Source organism: Protopterus annectens, chromosome 12.part0 (genome assembly GCF_019279795.1).
Source record: "Protopterus annectens isolate FY-2018-M chromosome 12.part0, PAN1.0, whole genome shotgun sequence".
Lineage (NCBI taxonomy): Eukaryota > Metazoa > Chordata > Ceratodontiformes > Protopteridae > Protopterus > Protopterus annectens.
The window spans coordinates 195,433,507-195,453,090 of NC_056746.1; the positions used below are offsets into that span (position 1 = coordinate 195,433,507).

The 19,584-nt window shown below is 41.5% G+C and overlaps 1 protein-coding gene across 8 annotated transcripts in view; it reads right to left on the reverse strand.

Annotated features, from left to right (window-relative positions):
- The window catches only part of TNRC6A (trinucleotide repeat containing adaptor 6A), a 3,393,689-nt gene that overhangs the window by 1,173,994 nt on the left and 2,200,111 nt on the right, over positions 1-19,584 (reverse strand). For 7 of the 8 annotated variants that reach the window (XM_044089241.1, XM_044089240.1, XM_044089239.1 and 4 more), the window contains one exon: positions 4,660-4,711. In XM_044089241.1, the coding sequence (XP_043945176.1) occupies positions 4,660-4,711 (52 nt within the window). The remainder of the gene's footprint in view (positions 1-4,659; positions 4,712-19,584) is intronic. The other variant, XM_044089238.1, reaches the window with a different exon arrangement.

Consider the following 19,584-nt stretch of genomic DNA (forward strand, 5'->3'; position numbering starts at 1 on the left):
TTTTTCCATAGACAACACTCTCCGAAACAAAGTCTAAGGCATCTGTTGTTTCAGACTGTGTTGGAGCTACAGGAGGAAGTGAGAGAGATTGATTCAGATAAAAATGGTCTTTAGACCACAGCAGCTCTTTTCTTGGGCATCTCAAAACAAGAATCTTAAATGTCAGTGGATGCTGATGTTGGGAATAATGGAGTCTGGTTAAAGGAATTGCGTGATTCATGGCTGTCACAAATCTTGTTATGCAAAGAAAGTCCATTGCTGAAGCTTTGCAACAAGTGGGGGGAAAAAACTAAGGAAAAGACTGAGGTAATTTAGACACTCCAGGAAAACAATCCAGTGAGAAGGAGGAGGAGGAATCAAACAAAACTTCTGTACTTTCTCTTCAAATCCCAGTCAGTGAAGGAGAACTCTCACTCAAGTGAGTAATTTGTGATGCTTTGTAAAAGACTCTGTAAAAAATAAGAAAGTCCTCCAAATAAAGAAAAATGTGAATACCTTCCAGTCTGCAATATGCAATCACTGGAGCTAGATACTAATGGAGCAGTGGATAACCCAAAGGGTAATGCAGAGAGCTCTAAGCATAACTTGCACACAAAACACATTAAATAATTAAAATCTAAGGCTACAGAAATGTGATAAGCATCCTTTAAATCTAGACTAAGAAACTTACAAGGGAAAATCAGAGTTAACAGGTTATAATGCGATAGCATTTTGAACTTTGGGACTTTCATAACCTAATTTAATAAGGAAAGGTTTAGGTCTTTTTGCCAGGAATGTTGGTTCTTTGGTATCAGAAACATTCTTGAATGAAAACCTTTTCCTATCAGGGGATGAGGGACAGTTTCTATCACCCAAAGTCAACAGATGCTGGATGACAGGAGGAGAAAAGAAGTTTTATCTATTGGTGGGAGGAAATCTCACTGCCATCTGCATCCTTGATGAATCAGTCTAAGAACCCATCTTTCTGAGATTATCTGCTGTCAAACAGAGAAATGGAAAACCAGATTTTGGAGAAGATTTAAAGGTTTGGTGTGGTGGGTTGCATTCTGCAAATACTCATTCAAACTTCAGTTGTCCTGTTTCTGCAGGACTTCTAATTTCTTTTGCAGCCCACTTGTCATTGTTTTCTGAACGTTAGCCTCCCAGAAGCTTACGGTGTCTGCTTATTTTGCTTTTAATAAAAGGGCAGAAGCAGGTGTGAAACTTTTAAACTTGGACAAGGAAGGCTAAAAAATCAGAATAACTGCCTGAATCAGTCCCCTCCCCCCTCAATGCACTTTTCAAGTTCCTCAGCAGCAAGTGGTGCATCTTTAGAAGAATTCAAAATTTCAGCTTTAACATACTCAAGTAGATTTTGCGCACCAAGCAAACCTTTCCATAACAGTTCCAGTAACAGCTGCTCTGGAAGAGGCATCAGCTGAATCTTAAGTACACTTCAAAGAGTGTTTGGTCACTTGAGATAAATTAGTAATAAGAACACTGAGAAGATTTTTCCTCAGAAGAAAAAGTGGCTATAATGCCCCTTATATTCTCAAATGATGCAGGCATCAATTTAACATAAGCTTGAAAATTAAGAATTCTAAAAGTGAGTGTGGCAGAAGTATACAGTTTTCCCCCCACATCTATTAAAGGCTTTACCATCCTTAACAAAATATGAGTGAATACTATTTATCTGATGTTTAATAGCAGGATATTTGAAAGAAATCACTTGAGGGTCAGATCTGCTATTACAAAAATGTGGAAAACTAAGGAACTTTATACAATCCATTTGCTTTCACAGGGGCAGACCAGCTAAGTTACAGGCTGCAATAAAAATCTCCACCAATAATGGAAGAACAGGAATGGATTCAGAAAATTCCAATTGTAATAAAGCTTAATATTTTTTCAAGGACAGTAGAGTATCATGTTCAGAATAAAAATGGATCATTCTGGATATAATTTCAGAAAAAAATTTTGAGGGACTATCTGAAGAAACATACTTGAGAGAAAGAAGTCATCACTCCTTAGAATCATTTTCAAAGTTGGTGCTAACCTCAATTTCAGTCTCTAATTCCTTTAAACTAGAAAATAATCCTCTTTTCGATACTTAAGGTGCACTGCCTATTAATACAGATCTCAGAAGGCCAAAACCAAGTAAATGCAGATGAGCTAAGCAAAAATCACTACATAGTTCCATACAGAAATGAGAAATAAAAAACAAGTCAAAAGCTTCCCAGTCCTCTCAAACAATCTGGCTTTACTTATCTTAGATGAGCATTCTCATCTGAACAGTTCATCAGATCAAACAGTGAAGAGTTTTTAACTTTTAAATGTATAAACTTTGTAACTTCCAATCAGATAAAGGAGGTTTCACAGTAACCCAAATGAGGGGGGAGGAGCTATGTCTGGCTTGGGGCTTGCTGCAATAGCAAAACAAAGGAGGATAGAAGCAGACCCAGGACTAGACGAAAGAAAAACATCATTCGCTTACATATTTGGAATGCTACAGAGAATCTGCATGTGAAAAAAAGGATAAGGGTAGCTGCAAAACCTCCTACTGCATTAGTTCTTGTAAATACAAACATTTTCTTAATACCAAGACAGTAACAAAACACCCCAAGGAGCTTCCCCTTTACAAAAGTTAACACAGAAATGTGAACACATTCATGTACCAGTTATCAATGTAGCAGTATGTTTTACTCTGACATCCAGTCCATAACGGGGGGGTCAGCCTGCTTTTAAGGCTTGAGAGTCCCTAAATACCACAAGTAAATGTGTGGCTCTCCACAGTTAAAAATATTAAACATTTTGAGATTATATTTAAGTGGATGAAGAGATTATCTATCCCTTTCCCATATCTGAGCCCAATATTACAAGGCTGTGTGTGCAAAGAAGAACCAACGATCCATTTCTAAAATATCATTGTTAAGAACCATTTTTATGACTTCTACCTAACAAAAAAAAGTGGTGATCGGACTTGGACTTTACAAGTGAAAGCAATCATGGTCCCATAGACAAGCGCCAGGCAACCCAGTACCTGTTGTGAATCTCAGAGTGAATCCAAATGTTACCACCACGTATCTACAAGTGAGGTATATTACATGCAGCCAGCAATGGTTATAGGCATACAATCATTCTCTCTAATCCACCTCAAAATCATTTTCCTGTTCAATATTCCAGAAATATACAGAAAAATGAAAAACAGTTTTCTTGCTAGTAAAACAATAATTAGAAGGGTCAAGTGCCAGAACTAATGGACATGGGGGAGATAAATGTTTAACTTTTTACCTTTTTTTAAGCAGGAATTAGTACAAAACCATAGACTCCTGCCATGTATATAACCACTGGGGACAGGAATCCCAGTCAGCCAGTGAGGTTGGGCAGAAGAGGCTTTCTCTGCTCCTTCCTCCGTTACTGACAAGACTGTTTCTCTTGCCTATCAAGGGCACTTCAACAGTCACACTAGACGTGTTTAACTCTCAAGTCCATTGTGACTGAAGGGGCTACACCAGAGGAAGCCAAGATACAACAGTAGTCTGTAGAATCAGAAATCCCAACAGCAGAGTCACCAATCTGCTACTGGTGCATATTTGTAGCCTGCTGAACGGGCAAGGGCTGTCTGGAAACTATCTTCTTTTTATGGTTGGAAAAAGGTAGAATTGTTTAACTGCTAAGTTGTGAAGATGGAAATGAAGCCTGAAGCCTAAAGACTGACAGCACCAGTCTGTAAAACAGTATACTTTTCACCAAAACACTGAGCAGCACCACAAACTCTTGCTCCATCCCCAAAAGTAATTTAACAAAAATTTTCAGTAGAAAAAGAAAAAAAAGTAGTTTTAAACAACTTTTCCCTCATAAAAATAAGATGAACTTCGACGTAAAGAGATAAAGTCACGGCAGACCAATAAAACATTTTTCTAGCCATACATTTTTATTTATTTATTTTTTTTTACAAAAAAAAAAAAAAAAAAAAAAAAGGTTTATGAAAGAAATTATTAAATGTGAAAGTCCCCCCCCCCCAAAAGGAACATATATGTCCAGTAATGGAGAAACAACGCTAACCGGTGAGCAGCAAAAGGCTAGAAGAGGAGTGTTTTGGCAGCTGGAAAGCTCTGAAAGGCTTGGCACCTAAACCACTGATTTCCTTCTACACTGCTCCAGATGTCAATGGTTTGGGTGTATGGAAGCTGTCCACTTAAGCTCTGCAAGCTGGATGGCAAATTAAATCCTATGCAGGATATGACCAACACAGCAAAGGCTACACACTGCAGTAGTGATCAAAATAATTAACATCTGAAATTAAGGTATTACCAGCGAAGTACCACACCATTCCCTATTAAGGACCAATATCCTTCCCCTTCATCCTCATCTGACTTCTCCAAGGTGGCTAATACAAACTGCAACAAAACAGAACATCACCATTAGGACCACTGCATTCCATTCTGGTTTGTTGAACACACTGCCCACATTAACTGGAGGAAAGGGAATAAAGGCTACTGACTTCAGTTTGTACAACTCAGTTGAATTCCTGTGTTCAAGTACACGGTGGTAAAGAGAATGAAATTAAGGTTAAAAAAAGTGCTGGTATGGTCAGATCTCTAATTTCAGTCCTGTGAAATGAACACTACTGTACTTTTCAAGTTGACAAAAATGCATAGATTTCAAATATTACAATCTCACCTCCTGGCAGGTCCATTTTATTGCTCTGTACAGCTTCTTCTGCAGAGTCCTTCTAGGGAGAAAGGTACAAAGTTAATGAACCAAACCTATAATTCAAAATACACCAATTCAATATTTTTTTATCCAAATTTTATTAGGCAATATACCCACATCCAGGCCAATAACTAGGTAAGCGGAAGAACTGTACAAGGTATTGCAGCAATAATAAACAAACTACAATAATTATAAAAAATATTACTTAACTTATGGTGACCAGGCAGTTGTTGCACTTCATCTGCCCAAATATTTAGACAATCCTATAACTTCTAACTACCTCCCCCATAAACAAAATACAAGACAGAAGCAGCAACTGGGAGTTTTTTTTTTTTATCAATTTTCCAGTAAAAATATCCATAAAGAATGTTCTGTGAATGGATGCAGTACTTCCCTGACAGTGCATTCAAAAACATATATTAAAAATACAAGCTGGTGACAGAAGCAGAAGTCGGGCTGCAACAAAATGGCACAGTTAATTACACTATCTAGTGGAAGATGCAGATATAACATTCAAAAGTCAAATAAATGACCTTTATAACTACATTAATAAAGCATTTTCTGCCATCAGATAAGTACCACCAACCTCCTCTTTGGGATAAAGTGCTGTACACCAAGGAAATCTCAAACTGCCCCTACGTATGTGGCAAAGTTTAAAAACAGTAAGGTACGGTGCAAAGCTGCAAATAAATATTACATGACTAAAGGACCACTGGCTAGTTCCCCAATGAAAGAATGGAACACTGTCATACCTTCTCTAAAAGCATACAACTCAATAGCAATGAAGTCATTTGTTCATATCTGTACATATACAGCCAGAAACACAGTGATGGATCCCTTGGGTCAAGACACAAGGATGAAAACCCAAACAGCAGATTATCAACTCTCCAGAACAGAAACACTTTTAAGCTAAAATTAGCAAGGGTCTGCTATATGCAGTGTAACACCTACAACAAAACATGTGGATAGTATTTCTTGCTTAGCCACCCCAGATTGTTTCCAGGCTAGCAACAAAAGGTATCACTTCTTAAACTATGACTTAAATATAAGCAGTCTGACAGACACACTTGTCTGCAGTAATGATGTGAAGAACAGAAAAGCAGCACTCTGGAACACTAACATTCAGATCTACCATACGATGAAAACTAGCCCACTGAAGGTAATCACCTCAATCCAGATTGCTGAAGTGAACAGTCCCAGAATGTTTTTACTACTGTAAGTTGCATTTTGAAATCCCAGTACACACTAATACTTTCTCACCTTTGCAGGGGATTTAGATGTTCCCTTCTGTGTGAGAGTAGCATTAGCATATTTAAGTAAAGGGGATACTGGTGGTGCAATGTGGCTTGATCTCCTGTAAAAACACTTGCCTTAGAAGTTTCCTCCACAGGTGCAGTAAGTTTGCTTTTAAATATTTACATTGCAGAGGGTACAGCTGGTTTGTCATCTTGACCTTCTCATAACAGTCTCCAAAAAAAAGAGGAGAGAGTAGCTGCTTGTGCTAGTGGGTTAATGACCTAGCCTACATTAAGGACACATGCTAGCAGTGGGTGGGACTGACATGCCAGTCTGTGCCCACAATAAAGGCCACTGCACTGGGCCATTAAGCTGGCAGGCCAGGGTGCAGCAGCTGCCCACCTGACATAGCTCTATTTATTGACAGTTGGTATAAAACTAATCAACCTGCCAGAAATGAACTAAAGAATGAAAACACTGAATTCATTCACTGACAGGATGCAGATGAGGTGGAAGGGCAGCTCAGCAAAGACTACTACAAATGGGAAGAGAACTGTGGTGAGAGTCTCAGGATGTTATAATCAGTGACACACTCATGGCAATCAGACTTCAGTGTAAAGAGGGCTATAACAGAAAGGAAAAAAAGGCATTCAGTTACAAACCCTCCTAGATAAAGCAAGACAGAATTAGTATTGATAATGATAGGCCTGAATGATCATACTGGGATAGACAGGAAATGATACGAGGACTGCCCGAGTGCACAAGGTTGGGGCAACAGACTGACAGTTATGACTTGCCAAAAGAGACACTCAAAATCACATACAAAAGTGATCAGCATGCAACTTGGGTACACCTCCTCCTAGTAAGGAAAGGGGGTTTGGGTAAAAGAGATTATGCTCTCTTCATTGAAATAGTCAGCCCCGAGCATAAGCAACTAACAGAGCCAAACATAAATCATCCATAATACACACGCATAGTATGATTAAACTATCACACAGCACCCCCCCCCCCAAAAAAAAAAAAAGAAACCAGAACTCAAGATCCTACAAGTTGCTACTTAGAATAAATCCTCCCAACCAATTTTTTCTGGGGGGAGGTGGGAGGGGGGGGGGCATGGGCTAGGTTGTTCTAGTGTCCAAAGAGAGACCAGCCAAATTTATCATTTTAAGTACATCACTTGCACATTTGATCTGGTCCTGTCCTATTTTAACATGAAGGATAGAGACCCTAGCTAATCTTGGGAGGCCTACCCCAGCAAGCCTTTGAAAATGGGGGCTGCCAAGAAAGTCCATGCCCTTAAGAGCACGTTCAAACTGTAATGCTTTATGAAGGTACACCAAGTTGACCATGTAGCAGCTGCCGCAACAGATTCCAAATGTATATGGCAAAGGAATGCAAGTGATGTAGCCTAAGCTCTAAGAGTGTCCTTTCAGTCTGGTGATCAGGGTCTTGCCTTCTGAAGAATTAGTGAGCTTTGGTGAGGCTTGGGATCACTTATCAGTAATGATCTTTGCTCCGTTGCCCTTTAAGTGGTGGTTTGGGGCTTTGAATTTTATGGGTTCTCTCTTTTCCTTCTGTTCTTTTCTGACAGTTTTGTGATGGCATCTAACAGGGGTCCTAGGAAGTAAATATTGTGGGAAGAAATAGCCAGGGAATTGGTATGGCTAGGCTTGTATAGGCCCCTAGGGCCGACAGCCTACTACCAACCTATGAACCTAAGTATAGCAATAAGTAAAGCAATAATGTAACCACCTTGCTATGGTATATTTAGACACTTTTGCCTTTCTTCGCTGTAGAAAAGGAAAGAACTGTTTGATATGTCTAAACTCCTTTATGCAATACAAATAAAAATAAGTTGTTTATGTACATCCAAACAATGTAACCTGCAGTCTCTCTTATTAGTATACCTAGGGAAGAATGCTGGCAGGTTAAATTGGTTCAAGTTAGTCTGCGTAGCTATCTCAGGCATAAAACTGGGATTAGTTCAGAGTGCAACTGTATGACTGGAAGATCATGTATGTATATTAGGAGGACAATGCATGAATTCATAACACTATTTGCAAATGCAATGGCTACCAGAAAAATTGTTTTCCCATGTCAGAAATTTTAAATTAATAGAATAGGCTGGTTCAAAACGAGTTTATTTTTTTCTCTAAAATAAAATGTAAATCCTATGACACAAATGGTCTGGTTAAGTAGGTCTGGACTGAAATGCTCCTTTCAAAAAAAAAAGCTTTACATGCCTTATGTGATGCAAGGGGAGATGATGGAAACTCAGAATGAAATGATGAAACAGTCAATAAATGGACCCTGAAAATAGCTGGCGTCTTCCTGAAAAATGTGAACCAGGAAAGTAAGAACTTGAGAAAAAGTCTATGACAAAAGGTCAATACAACAAAACTGTGACCCACAAGGTGAACTTTTTCCATTTGCCTCTATATACCTGTTGGGTGGATGGTTTTTGAGAGGCTGATGCAAGTTTGACCACCACTGGGAAAGGATGCACTGATGGCCATTTTTCCAATTACATTAAACATGCAATTATATACGCAACTATCCATCAGATTAACACACTTGTACCAAATTAAAGTGATAAATCAAAAAAGGAGAAATAGGTACTTGTGTGCGAAGTGGGTATAAGAGCATCTATCACAAACTCTTGTCACAAACTCCTTCTGGTAAACGTACGATATCCAAGATCTGAAGAAGCTATGTTTCAGCGAAAGCGCTCATCTTTATTTTATTTTGTTTATGTCTTGTTCGTTTAATGTGAATAAACGGCTTTGGTTCTACATTGGTTCTACAGTGACTTGATTTGGATATCGTACGTTTACCAGAAGGAGTTTGTGACAAGAGTTTGTGATAGATGCTCTTATACCCACTTCGCACACAAGTATCTATTTCTCCTTTTTTGATTTATCACAGTAAACATGCAGTCAAGATGAAGAGAATGAAACCAAGATGAGGTGACCCAGAAGAATGAAACAGATCATGATGCTTTAGTAGGAGCAGGGTTATTCTCTTTATATGAGACCACAACAAGAGGAGCCATATCTGATGGGGTTATAAAATAACCTTTGCTTGGCATGCCTTGGCTTTCTGAAAGAACCACAGGAAACATGAGAAAGTTATAAAGAAGATCCAGGGGCTAAGCATGGGTGAATACATCTTAGGGCTTTGTCCTTCCAGAGGAATGATACTGAACAAATTTGGTGCTGAATGGTGAATCAAAGAGATCACAGGAGGGTCTCCCCAAGCTCTGAAATATGTTTTGAGCCGTTCTGTTGTTGAGAGACCATTTACAAGGAAGCAGAATGTGTCTGTTCAACTTGTCTATCATATCAAATGCCCCAGTATATGTCTTGCTACAAGAAAGCAGTATGACTAAGGTCCATTCCCATAGCCCCTCTTCAGAGGGGCGAATATGGCCCGGTTCCTTCTTATTTATGTGCCATGCTTCACCATACTATTTCCAAGACTATTCAGGTGGACTGCAATCACATCCTCAGGGACGTTGTCCTGAAATGCCTGCAGTGACAGGAAGGATCATTCTCAATTCCAGTACGTTGACATGTAACTTGGCTCAAGTCTGCATGTCTTGGGTTATTCTGTTTTAATAACCTGAGCGACAATGCAAAACAAATGCAACCAGAGTCATTGCGGAGGTTGGAGATGGATGAACAAATGAAGAACCCACAGAGAAGTTTTGCAGCTCTGTCCATCACCTTAAACAACTTATGCATGTCTTGGACAGCTTGATTTTGGTCATTCTTTGAAGATTTTGGCCCTTGAGTGATCACTGAAGAATTCTCATGTTTAACCTGGCAAATGGAACTCTCTGAATGGTAACCAAACGACAGAGCTCTGAACTGATGACTGGATCCCACTTGGAAATGCAGAAACCTCCTCAATGCTTTTGCTATCTTGATGTGAAGATATTCATCTTGGAGGTCTAGAGAGCATATCCAGTCTCCCACCTGCAGATGCAGCGAAGTGTTTGCATGACAACTATCCAGGACAATGACTCTTTCACACACTAACCGACAGGTTGAGACTTAGTCCAAGGTCTTGCATTGTTTGGAGCACCAATAACCTGGACTAGAATCCAGACCCTTTCTGTTCTGGTGGGATCTTTTGGATGGCTCCTTTTTGAAAAGACTGTGCCTTCTTTATAGCTGCACTCCTCTGATGGGATGGCACTCAAGAGGATGACAAGGCATGCTCTTGGGCACATCTAAAAATGGAATACAGTAGCCTCTGGACATGATATGCTACATCCTCCTGTCTGCTGTGATGGTCAACCACGCAGTGAGGTGCAGAAAACAGCATTCCCTCCAGAGCAAGACAGTACAGTAACTGCTCAGGACTCTGTCAGGATCCTTGAAAGATCTTCTGCAGCCTTGACGGTTTGGACCACCTCTGCTTAAGGGGTAGAAGTCCAACTCTATTCTCCCCTATGGGAACTACTGTCATACTGCTGTCTACCCTGTGACAGCAAGGAGTCTATAAACCACAAGTTTTTTGCACCCTTTTGATTCCACTGAAAGAAATGTTATGGCACCAAAAACCTGACCCGAACAGCTGACAGTCTCTTGCCATTTTGCTCACACTGCAGCACACTTTCACATTCTGCCCAAATGAGGAGTGAAAGAAAGCACTAACGAATCCTGCCTTGAAGTTCTCTGCAAAATTCATTATATGCAGAATGGCCTGTCAACTCATGGCTAGGCCTGAGCCTGCCACTCGAGTTGCACCAACTGTCACTTTATAAAACAAGTGGTGAGAGATAATGTAAACAAAATGGTTGTCATCTGGGTTTTGAGTTGGGTCCTCAGATTACCCACAGGCACTGTTTCTGTTGGCAGCTTTTTCTGTCAGTTGTCTCTGAAGCCTAGTCAAGTGCACCATACAGTTCAAAGCTCTAATAGAGAGCATTCAGATGTACAAATGTTGTTCCCTAGCCTTTCCATTATCCTATATTCTCTTCTTGAGGGATGGATAGCCTATTCATTCTCTGTGATGTCTTTCTTGATGGCAGTGGAGACAACTACGAAATCATAACAGGGCACTTACTCCAGTGGTCTATCCCTCGGGTTCTGCAGCACTATATCAAGCTTCTGGAAGACTTGTGTCAGTAATATCTGGCTCCTCCTAAACTTCAAAAGCGCACCTAAAAATATGCTGGCTATGCCCTTGCAACTCCCACTCTAATATCACCCACCCCATCCAACCACTACTTTTCTTTCCACTTAACTACCTTGATTATAGCAAGCTCAGATGCTCATAAGCCTAGTACTTATTATACAGCAGAAACTTCTTATTGTAACATTTGTTAATGTCTGTTATATACTTCACAGATAAAGATTCTAGTTGTCTACTGATGTACTATGTTCTTCATCTGTAAATATGTTGTAATTGCTATGTTAAATTGTTAGTCGCTATGTAATCCAATGTAACTACTGTCTGTTTATTTTAACTGTGGAGCTTTTCTCGCCGAGCCTCTGCTGAAAATGGACCTACGTCCAGTCGGACACTCCCGGTCAACAAATGTAAATAAATAAATAAATAAAAATAATAAAATTGTTGCACAACATACCTACTAGGCCACTAAAGGAGAAGACTTTTAAGCCTATTGCAAGAGTTATTTTTTTTTTTTTTTAGGGAAGGTGGGGTCCACAGGCCAAAATATCCTCTACCTCATCATGTCCAGTATCTGACAAAGGAGGCATCCTCTACAGGTGTGTTTTGGGTGGGAGAAATCTTTCATCTAAATCTATACCTGGTGAGGGAGATTCAGAGTGGGAGTGCAGGTGCTTCCTCTTGCATTACCTGTTCCTGTGAGGAGTGGGAGGAGAGTCATCTGATCTAGCCTGGGAGGAAGGCAACCCCAGAAATCCACACTATAGACCTAAGTAGTCATCTGTTTCTAGAAGTGCAGTTGAAAGTCCCTGCGCTGGTAGTGTCTTGGTGTGGAATTGACATAAGCTGTGTCTGCACTGGCAAAGAGCCAAGCAGCAGCTGCCTGTGTCATATTGATGGACCTCCAAGCTCTAAACACTCAGCACCAAATGTGTGGGGACAAGTGGAGCCAGAGAGACAATGGTTACAAATGTGGATGGCCCAGACTGTGCTGGAGCAGAAGTAGTCAATTTAGCACTGAATACTCAAATGCTAAAGCCACTGACGGAAAACATCCGCAAAACCATCTGGGTTGAGATCGGTGCTGAATAAACATTCAAAGTCAATACAACTGGTCCTAGTGACACGATGTGGACTCCATGGTTGGTGCAGAAACAGCTACTGGCATAGTGGAAGGGGTACTCTCCACTAAAGAGGGAATAGAAACATTTACTGGCATCAATTCTAACACTACTGGGGCTGAAATGTGGGACTGGGGGGAGGAACAGCAGTAAAGGATGGTGGGAGAGCCTTCTCAATCCATCCTAAGCACTAAAGGGGCTGAGATGACACCATACTGAATCCGGGCTTTCACAAAGTCCATCATCATTTAACCCCCAATTAACAAGGCAAGGCTCTTAAGGAACCTGTAAGACCCAGAGGAAGAAGCAGAAGCTGGTCAAGAGGAAAGGAACCTAGGCATTTTCCTCTCTAAAGAAAAACTACCATCCCTGCATTGAGGTAATGAATCCATTGCTCCAGATGACTCCTGCTGAAGGGGTGGAAAGAATATAACAGGAGTAGCCACTAAAGAGGGATTTTGTTTAGGAGAAGTAAAACAATGTACCTTGGCTGCGGACTTCATCACAAATACTGCAACAGCTACATCAGTCATCTCACTGGTATTTCTCCTTGCATTTCTCGGGGATTTTCCATCAACACTTGCTCTGAAGGCAAACAGGCTTTCAGGCCTAATTATTCCTGTTCAAAAAGAGTCCTAGAATTGAAATTTTATAAATCATGCAGTTGCTCTGTAGATGGACTACTCCAGAAGCACATCACACACACCTTATGTGGGTCTTGGGGAATTCTGCTTCCACATTTTTGCATTTCTTGAAAATTAGTTTTGTGTCTTTATGTGTAGGCCTATGGAGAAGAGCAATACTAGCACCAACAAAGTCAAATAACAGTTAAAAAAAATACATAAAATAAAAACAATAAATAAAATAAAAACTAACAGCAATGCACAGCCTAATAAGTCAATATCACACGAGAAAGCGAAAACAAACTGAAGAGAAAGATTAATGGAATACAGAGAATATGCAGACAGTTATACTCACAATCTATAAAAGAAAAGACAAGAAAAAAGGCACTTACTTGATAAAAAATTCACTAATTTATCCCACTAAAGCTCAGGCTCGCTCTTGGGAGATACAGAAGCTGCAACGGCGGCAACAACATCTGGTGCAACTCCTCAGAACAGGGGATTATGGGATAGGGGAGGAGCTCAATCTTATGAAGAGATTAACTATTGAGTGAAACAGGCATCAAAGTGACCAGTCCTCATGTTACAGTGTCCATATAGGACCCGATTATATGAAAGCGGATGTTTTCAAAACCAGATAGCATAGAGGCATCAAACTTGTCATACTTCATGGAAGTCCTGGACAGGGTGATTGATAAATTAATACTCACAACAGTAAAAAGTAAGATGGAAGATGAGCAATCCAGATTCAGATTAAGATGCAGCACAACTGACCTCATATTTGCTGGAGAAGTTGGAGATGAGAATGTCCAACTAGGCATTTCTAGACTTGGACAAATCTTATAACAATGTCCAAAGAAGGCTATTACTGGCAGTTCTGTGATAGTTCAAAATCCCAAAAATATTGATAGAATAAATGCTTGTTATGAACAAGGACCTAAATGACACACACATGAATATACCGTCATACTGGTGACAGGCTATGATAGCAAGCAGATTGGAGGAGAGAGATCAACAAAAACTGCTGTATGCTGATGATGTGTCCCTAACAAGCAGACAAAGCAGGAATTTCAGCATATGATACGGGACTGGAAGGCAAAACTTGAAGGCACCTGGGATGAAGACAGTGGTCATGGCAGCAAATGAGGTAAATCAGAAGACACTAAAAATTGACATAGAAGGGAAAATAATGCAACAGGCTCTGAAAACTGGCACAAATCTCAGAAATGGTGTACAACAGAAGAATGCCAAAGAAGCTGAAGAGTAAGGCACATAAAACAGTGGTGAAAAAAGAAATTATGCTCTTACCATAACGTTCCATCTGTGTTGCTGATCTTCATTCATGACGAATGGGTATCAGTTCCGTCCTCCGAACCGACTCGGCCGTTATAACAAGCTTGTGCCAGCCATAAACTCTCGAGCTAAACTTACCCATAGTGCCCCTCTCTACATCGCCTCAGGTTGAGTTTGCCCGTAAGAAAGGAAAGTGGAGGCTTTGTTTGAGCAAATGCCCTATCATGAAGCTAGGACCAAATCCGAACCTCCAGGAGCCTTTCAGAGGGGGAAGGAGGGTGGGTTGTCATGAATGAATGAAGATCAACAACACAGATGGAATGTTTGATAAGAACACAACTTCTTTATCTGATGTTATTAGGCTTCATTCATTCATGATGAATGGGACAGAGTCCCTAGCTACTTTAATCCCTGGGAGGCCCTATGGAAGAATATTCCTGAGCACCACTGAGCCAAAGGATGCTCTCCCCCTGGAGACCAAATCCAACTTGTAATGAGTGATAAAAGTACGAGGAGCAGCTCATGTGGCTTCTGCACAAATGTCATCCATGGAAGGTCTGGAATGGAAAGCAACAGATGTAGAAACTGATCTGGATGAGTGCACTTTGATTTTAGTTGTTAGATTGATTTGGTTTTGTTGGTAGACAAAGGAAATACAATCTCTCAGCCATTTAGCTAAAGTTACTTTAGAAACAGGTTTTCCCAATTTTAGTTCTGAGAACGGTAATAATAATTGGTCAGATTTTCGTAGTGATTTAGTCGTGTCCAAGTAGAAACATTAACTGTCTATGTACATCCAACAAATGCAGACAATATTTTTTATTAGTAACACTAGGAAAGACTGGTAGGTCATTTGAATGATTAATACTCAAATCCGAAACAACTTTGGGTAAGAAAGGGGTTAGTCCGAAGTGATGATCTCTCTTTATGGAAAACCATGTAAGCGTGTTTTATGCACAAAGCTTGTAGTTCTGATATTCACCTTGCTGAGGTAATTGCTACCAATAACTTTCATATATATATAATAAAGTTTTCCAACATAAAAACTTGCATATCGCAAGTGGAAGCAGGCTCAAAGGGAGGAAGAGTTCAAGGTTTGTAGGATAGTGTCAAATTCCAAGGTTCAATTGGCTCTTTGAAGGGTGCTCTAATATGTGTGATTCCTTTCAAAAAGGTCTTACAGAGAGAGGGTGAGATATCAGAAGAGTCCCTAAAAACCATTGCGAAAGTTTGAAATAGCCACCAGGTGGACTCGAATAGTGGAAGCTGCCACTCCCGAATGCAGGAGATTTGATAAATAGTCCAATACCAAGCTAACCGAATCGAAAAGGGGTCTAGTTCTTTCTCTCAAGCCCAAACTATGAATTTTTCCACTTGCTGAGATAAAGTTTTCTGGTGGATGGCTTAGGGGAAGCCAGAAGAATGCTTCGTACAGGGGAGAACAGATTATTCTACCTGGCAATTGCTGGAAGTGGAAAGTACAGTTGTGTACACTTAACATAAATGTAGATGTTCGATTGTATTCACTGTTGCAGGCATCACATTTGGGTTATCCCTGCCAGGGTAGCCCTAAGTCAGCCCGAATACTAGAGGCTTAGTGTTTCTGTGTTGGTTGCCGTCGCTCCAGGACTGATGTCAGGTAGTGATTGTTATAAATGTAGGCAGCAGATGCCATCATATCATTTTTTCTTGCCCTGTCAGGAGCCCTAAAGAGTGAGCTAAGTTATGGTGGAAGACCATCACCAGTAGAAAGTAAATAGCAAAACACCCTTGTAAGGATACAGAGAGAGAGAGAGAGAAAGAGAGAAAAAAACAAGGGGGATGGAGGGAGGGAAACCAGGACTGCAACACTGAATACACTCGAACATCTACATTTATGGTAAGTGTACACAACTGTACTATGTTCTTCATGTTTCACTGTTGCAATCATCACATTTGGGTTGATTCCCAAAGCTGAAGAAAAGGGTGGAGGCAGTTCAGAAGACTGAGGGCTGGCTAGAATGCCCTGCAAGACTGTTGTGGCAAAGCCTGCCCTGGATTTGGAGAAGATAGGCAAGTGGTAATGCTTGGTGAAGGTATGAACAGATGTCCATGTTGCAGCCTCCAGGATGTCCCTGGTGGGGACCCCTCTGGTGAAAGCTGCAGAGGTAGAGGTTGCTCTGGTAGAATGTGTCCTGACCCCCTTGGGGAAAGTTTCCCATGCTGCTTGTATGAGAAATGGATGCAGTGTGCTATCCATTTGGAAATGGTTTGTTTGGATAGGGCCTTGCCCTCTGCCTGTGGGTTAGGGAAAAAGGTGGGCAAATGAATGGATTGGTTGAGAGTCACACTGGACACCACTTTTGGCATTAAGGATGGATTAGTCCTGAGGGAGACCCTGTCAGCATGGAAAATGATGAAGGATTCTACAGTTATTAGTGCTTGTAGCTCTTATACTCTTCTAGCTGAAGTGATGGCCAGAAGCAAGGTTGTCTTCCAAGAGAGGAACTTTAACTCTACTGACACTGCTGGTTCAAAGGGAGGCAGGGTGAGTTTTTCCAAAACAAAGTTAAGGTCCCAAGCTGGGGTAGGTGCTTTTCTGGGTGGCCTCAAGTTATTAGCCCCTCTTAGGGGCTGTTTGATGAGAAGGTTGGAGAAAAGAGGTGGCGCTGTGCTGAAATTAGCAGAGATGGCTGAGGCATGAATTTTAATGGAAGAGAAGGAAAGACCCATGTGTAGTAGGCCAGCCAGGTAATCCAGGATGAGAGGTAGGGGGAGCTGTGCAGTTCCGTCTCCCTTAGTCTGGATCCAGATGCAAAACATTTTTCACTTGTCAGCATAAGACTTTGTAGTGCTAAGGCGCCTGGCCTCACGTATAACATCGAGAACTTGTTTGCTTAGATTGGCAGCTTCTGCAGTGGTCAGGGAATAAGCCAAGCTGCCAGATTGAGGGTCTGCAATTGGGAATGCATGAATTCTCCATTCCTCTGGGTCAGGAGTGTTGGGATCTGAGGGAGATGCCATGGTGGAAGTGGTGACCGGCTAAGCAGCAGAGGGTACCAGTGCTGGTGTGGCCAGTCTGGGGCAATCAAGATTGTCCTCGGTTTTTCCCCCCTTATTTTGAGCAGTACCCTTGTGATGAGCAGTAGACGGGGGAATGCATAGATGGAAAGGTTGACCCACTGGAAGGATAGAGCATCCACTTTCCAGGCCTTGCTGTGAGGTTCCCTGGTGCAGAATTTGCTGAGCTGATAGTTGGAGTGGGAAGCAAAGAGGTTGACCTTCAGGGTGCCCCATTTCTGGGTTACAAGGGTGAAGGTTCTTTGGTCTAGCTGCCACCCATGTGGGTCCAGAAGATTTCTGCTCAAGTTGTCTGCCAGAGAGTTTAGAGAGCCGGGCAGGAATTGCGCTAGCAGGTGTAGTTGCATGGCTGAGGCTGTGTGCCAAAGGGTCATGGCAAGCCTGCACAGAGGGCACGAGTGAGTCCCTCCCTGCTTGTTGATATACCACACCACAGTGGTGTTGTCTGTTTTGATCAGTAGAGGCCCTGGGGAGAGTAGGGGTCTGAAGGCTGTCAGAGCTTGATGAACAACTAACATCTCTTTTTTGTTGATATGCTGATGTAATTGGTTTGGGCTCCACTGGCCCTGAATGCACCTGCCGTCCACGTGTGCACTCCAGGCATAGTCTGATGCATCTGTGGTGAGAGTCTGGGCAACGTGGGGTTGTGAGAAAGGTAGTCTCTTGTTGTGGTTGCATGCTGATGCCCACCACAGGAAATCTTTCATTAAGCAAGGTATCACTGGTATAAGAGTTTCCAGGTCTTGGGAGTGTTGAAACCAAAGGCTTTTTAGGTACCATTTTAGCTTCCTCGTATGCAGTCTGGCATATGGAACGAGTAGAATGCAAGAAGCCATGAACCCCAGAGCATGCAGGATTTTCCTTGCAGATAACTGGGGTTGGTGGCTAGTTGAGAGAAGTAGATTGTTAGGTAGGTTTGTTTTTCTGGTGTAAGGAATGCCATCTGGGATGCCATGTCCAGGCTTGCTCCCAGGAATACAATTTTTTGCTACGAGTTTGGATCTCCTTTCGTTGATAGTATACCCCAGGGAGGTCAGTAGGTCCTTCAAAAAGGTCAGGTGCTTTAGCAGCTTTTCCTGTCTGCCTGAATCAGGCAGTCATCTAAATATGGGTAAATTTTAATATTTCTTTGCCTGCAAAAAGCAATGACGGGAGCAAGGCATTTTGTGCAAACTCTGGGAGCAGTGGATAAGACAAAGGGAAGCACAGAGAAAGTACAGTTGTGTACACTTACCACAAATGTAGATGGTCGAGTGTATTCACGGTTGCAGTCATTACATTTGGATAATCTGCTTGCAGGTTGTCCTCAGTCAGCCTGATTAACGAAGTCTTGGGCCCTGCGTCAATTGCTGATCCTTCTTCCATGAGGTCAGGTCGTCAGGGGTATAAGATATGCAGCCGACGCCATTACATCAGTTTTTCTTGCCCCAGATGTCAGTTGCCCCCCTAATGGGAAGCAATTAAATATAAAAACACGAAGGTATCCCTCCAACAAAAAAGCAAATACACCAAAAAGGCTTTTAAGCATAGTAAAGGAAAGTAGAGGTATAGCCAAAAGACGTTAGGGGGCAGGAAAGACGGTAACCAGGACTGCAACAGTGAACACACTCTGACATCTACATTTATGGTAAGTGTACACAACTGTACTATGTTCTTCATGTTTCACTGTTGCAGTCATTACATTTGGGTAGATTCCCAAAGCTATGGTTGGGAGGAGGAGTTTAAATAGCATTAGGGCCAGCTATAAGGCCCTGCAAGACTGCAGTGGCAAAGTCAGCTCTGGATTTAGAGAAAATTGGCAAATGATAATGCTTGGTGAAAGTATGTATAGAACTCCAGGTAGCAGCTTCTAGGATGTCCCTGGTAGGAACGCTTCTGAGAAAGGCTGTAGAAGTAGATGCAGCACTGGTGGAGTGAGGTCTGATCCCCTGGGGATAGGTTTTCTATGGTGATTACAGAAGAAATGAATGCAATGGTTTATCCATTTAGAAATGGTTTGTTTTGAAATAGCCTTCTCCTCTGCCCGGCAGCAAATGCTACCAGCAGTTGTTCAGATTTTCTTTGAGGTTTAGTCCTGTCAAGTAGAATCTACGTTGTCTGTGCACATCCAAGGAATGCAGTATCCATTCCCCTTTGTTCTGTGGATTAGGAAAAAAGATTGGCAAATGAATGGACTGATTAAGAGCCACACTGGATACCACCTTGGGCATGAAGGATGGACTGGTTCTGAGTGACACCCTGTCCGCATGAAAGATGATGAAAGACTCCACTGTCATAAGGGCCTGTAATTCAGATACCCTTCTAGCTGAAGTGATTGCTAAAGGAAAAGCCGTTTTCCAAGAAAGAAATTTTAAGTCTGCAGTTGCAGCTGGCTTGAAAGGAGGTAGAGTGAGTTTCTCCAATACAAAGTTAAGGTCCCA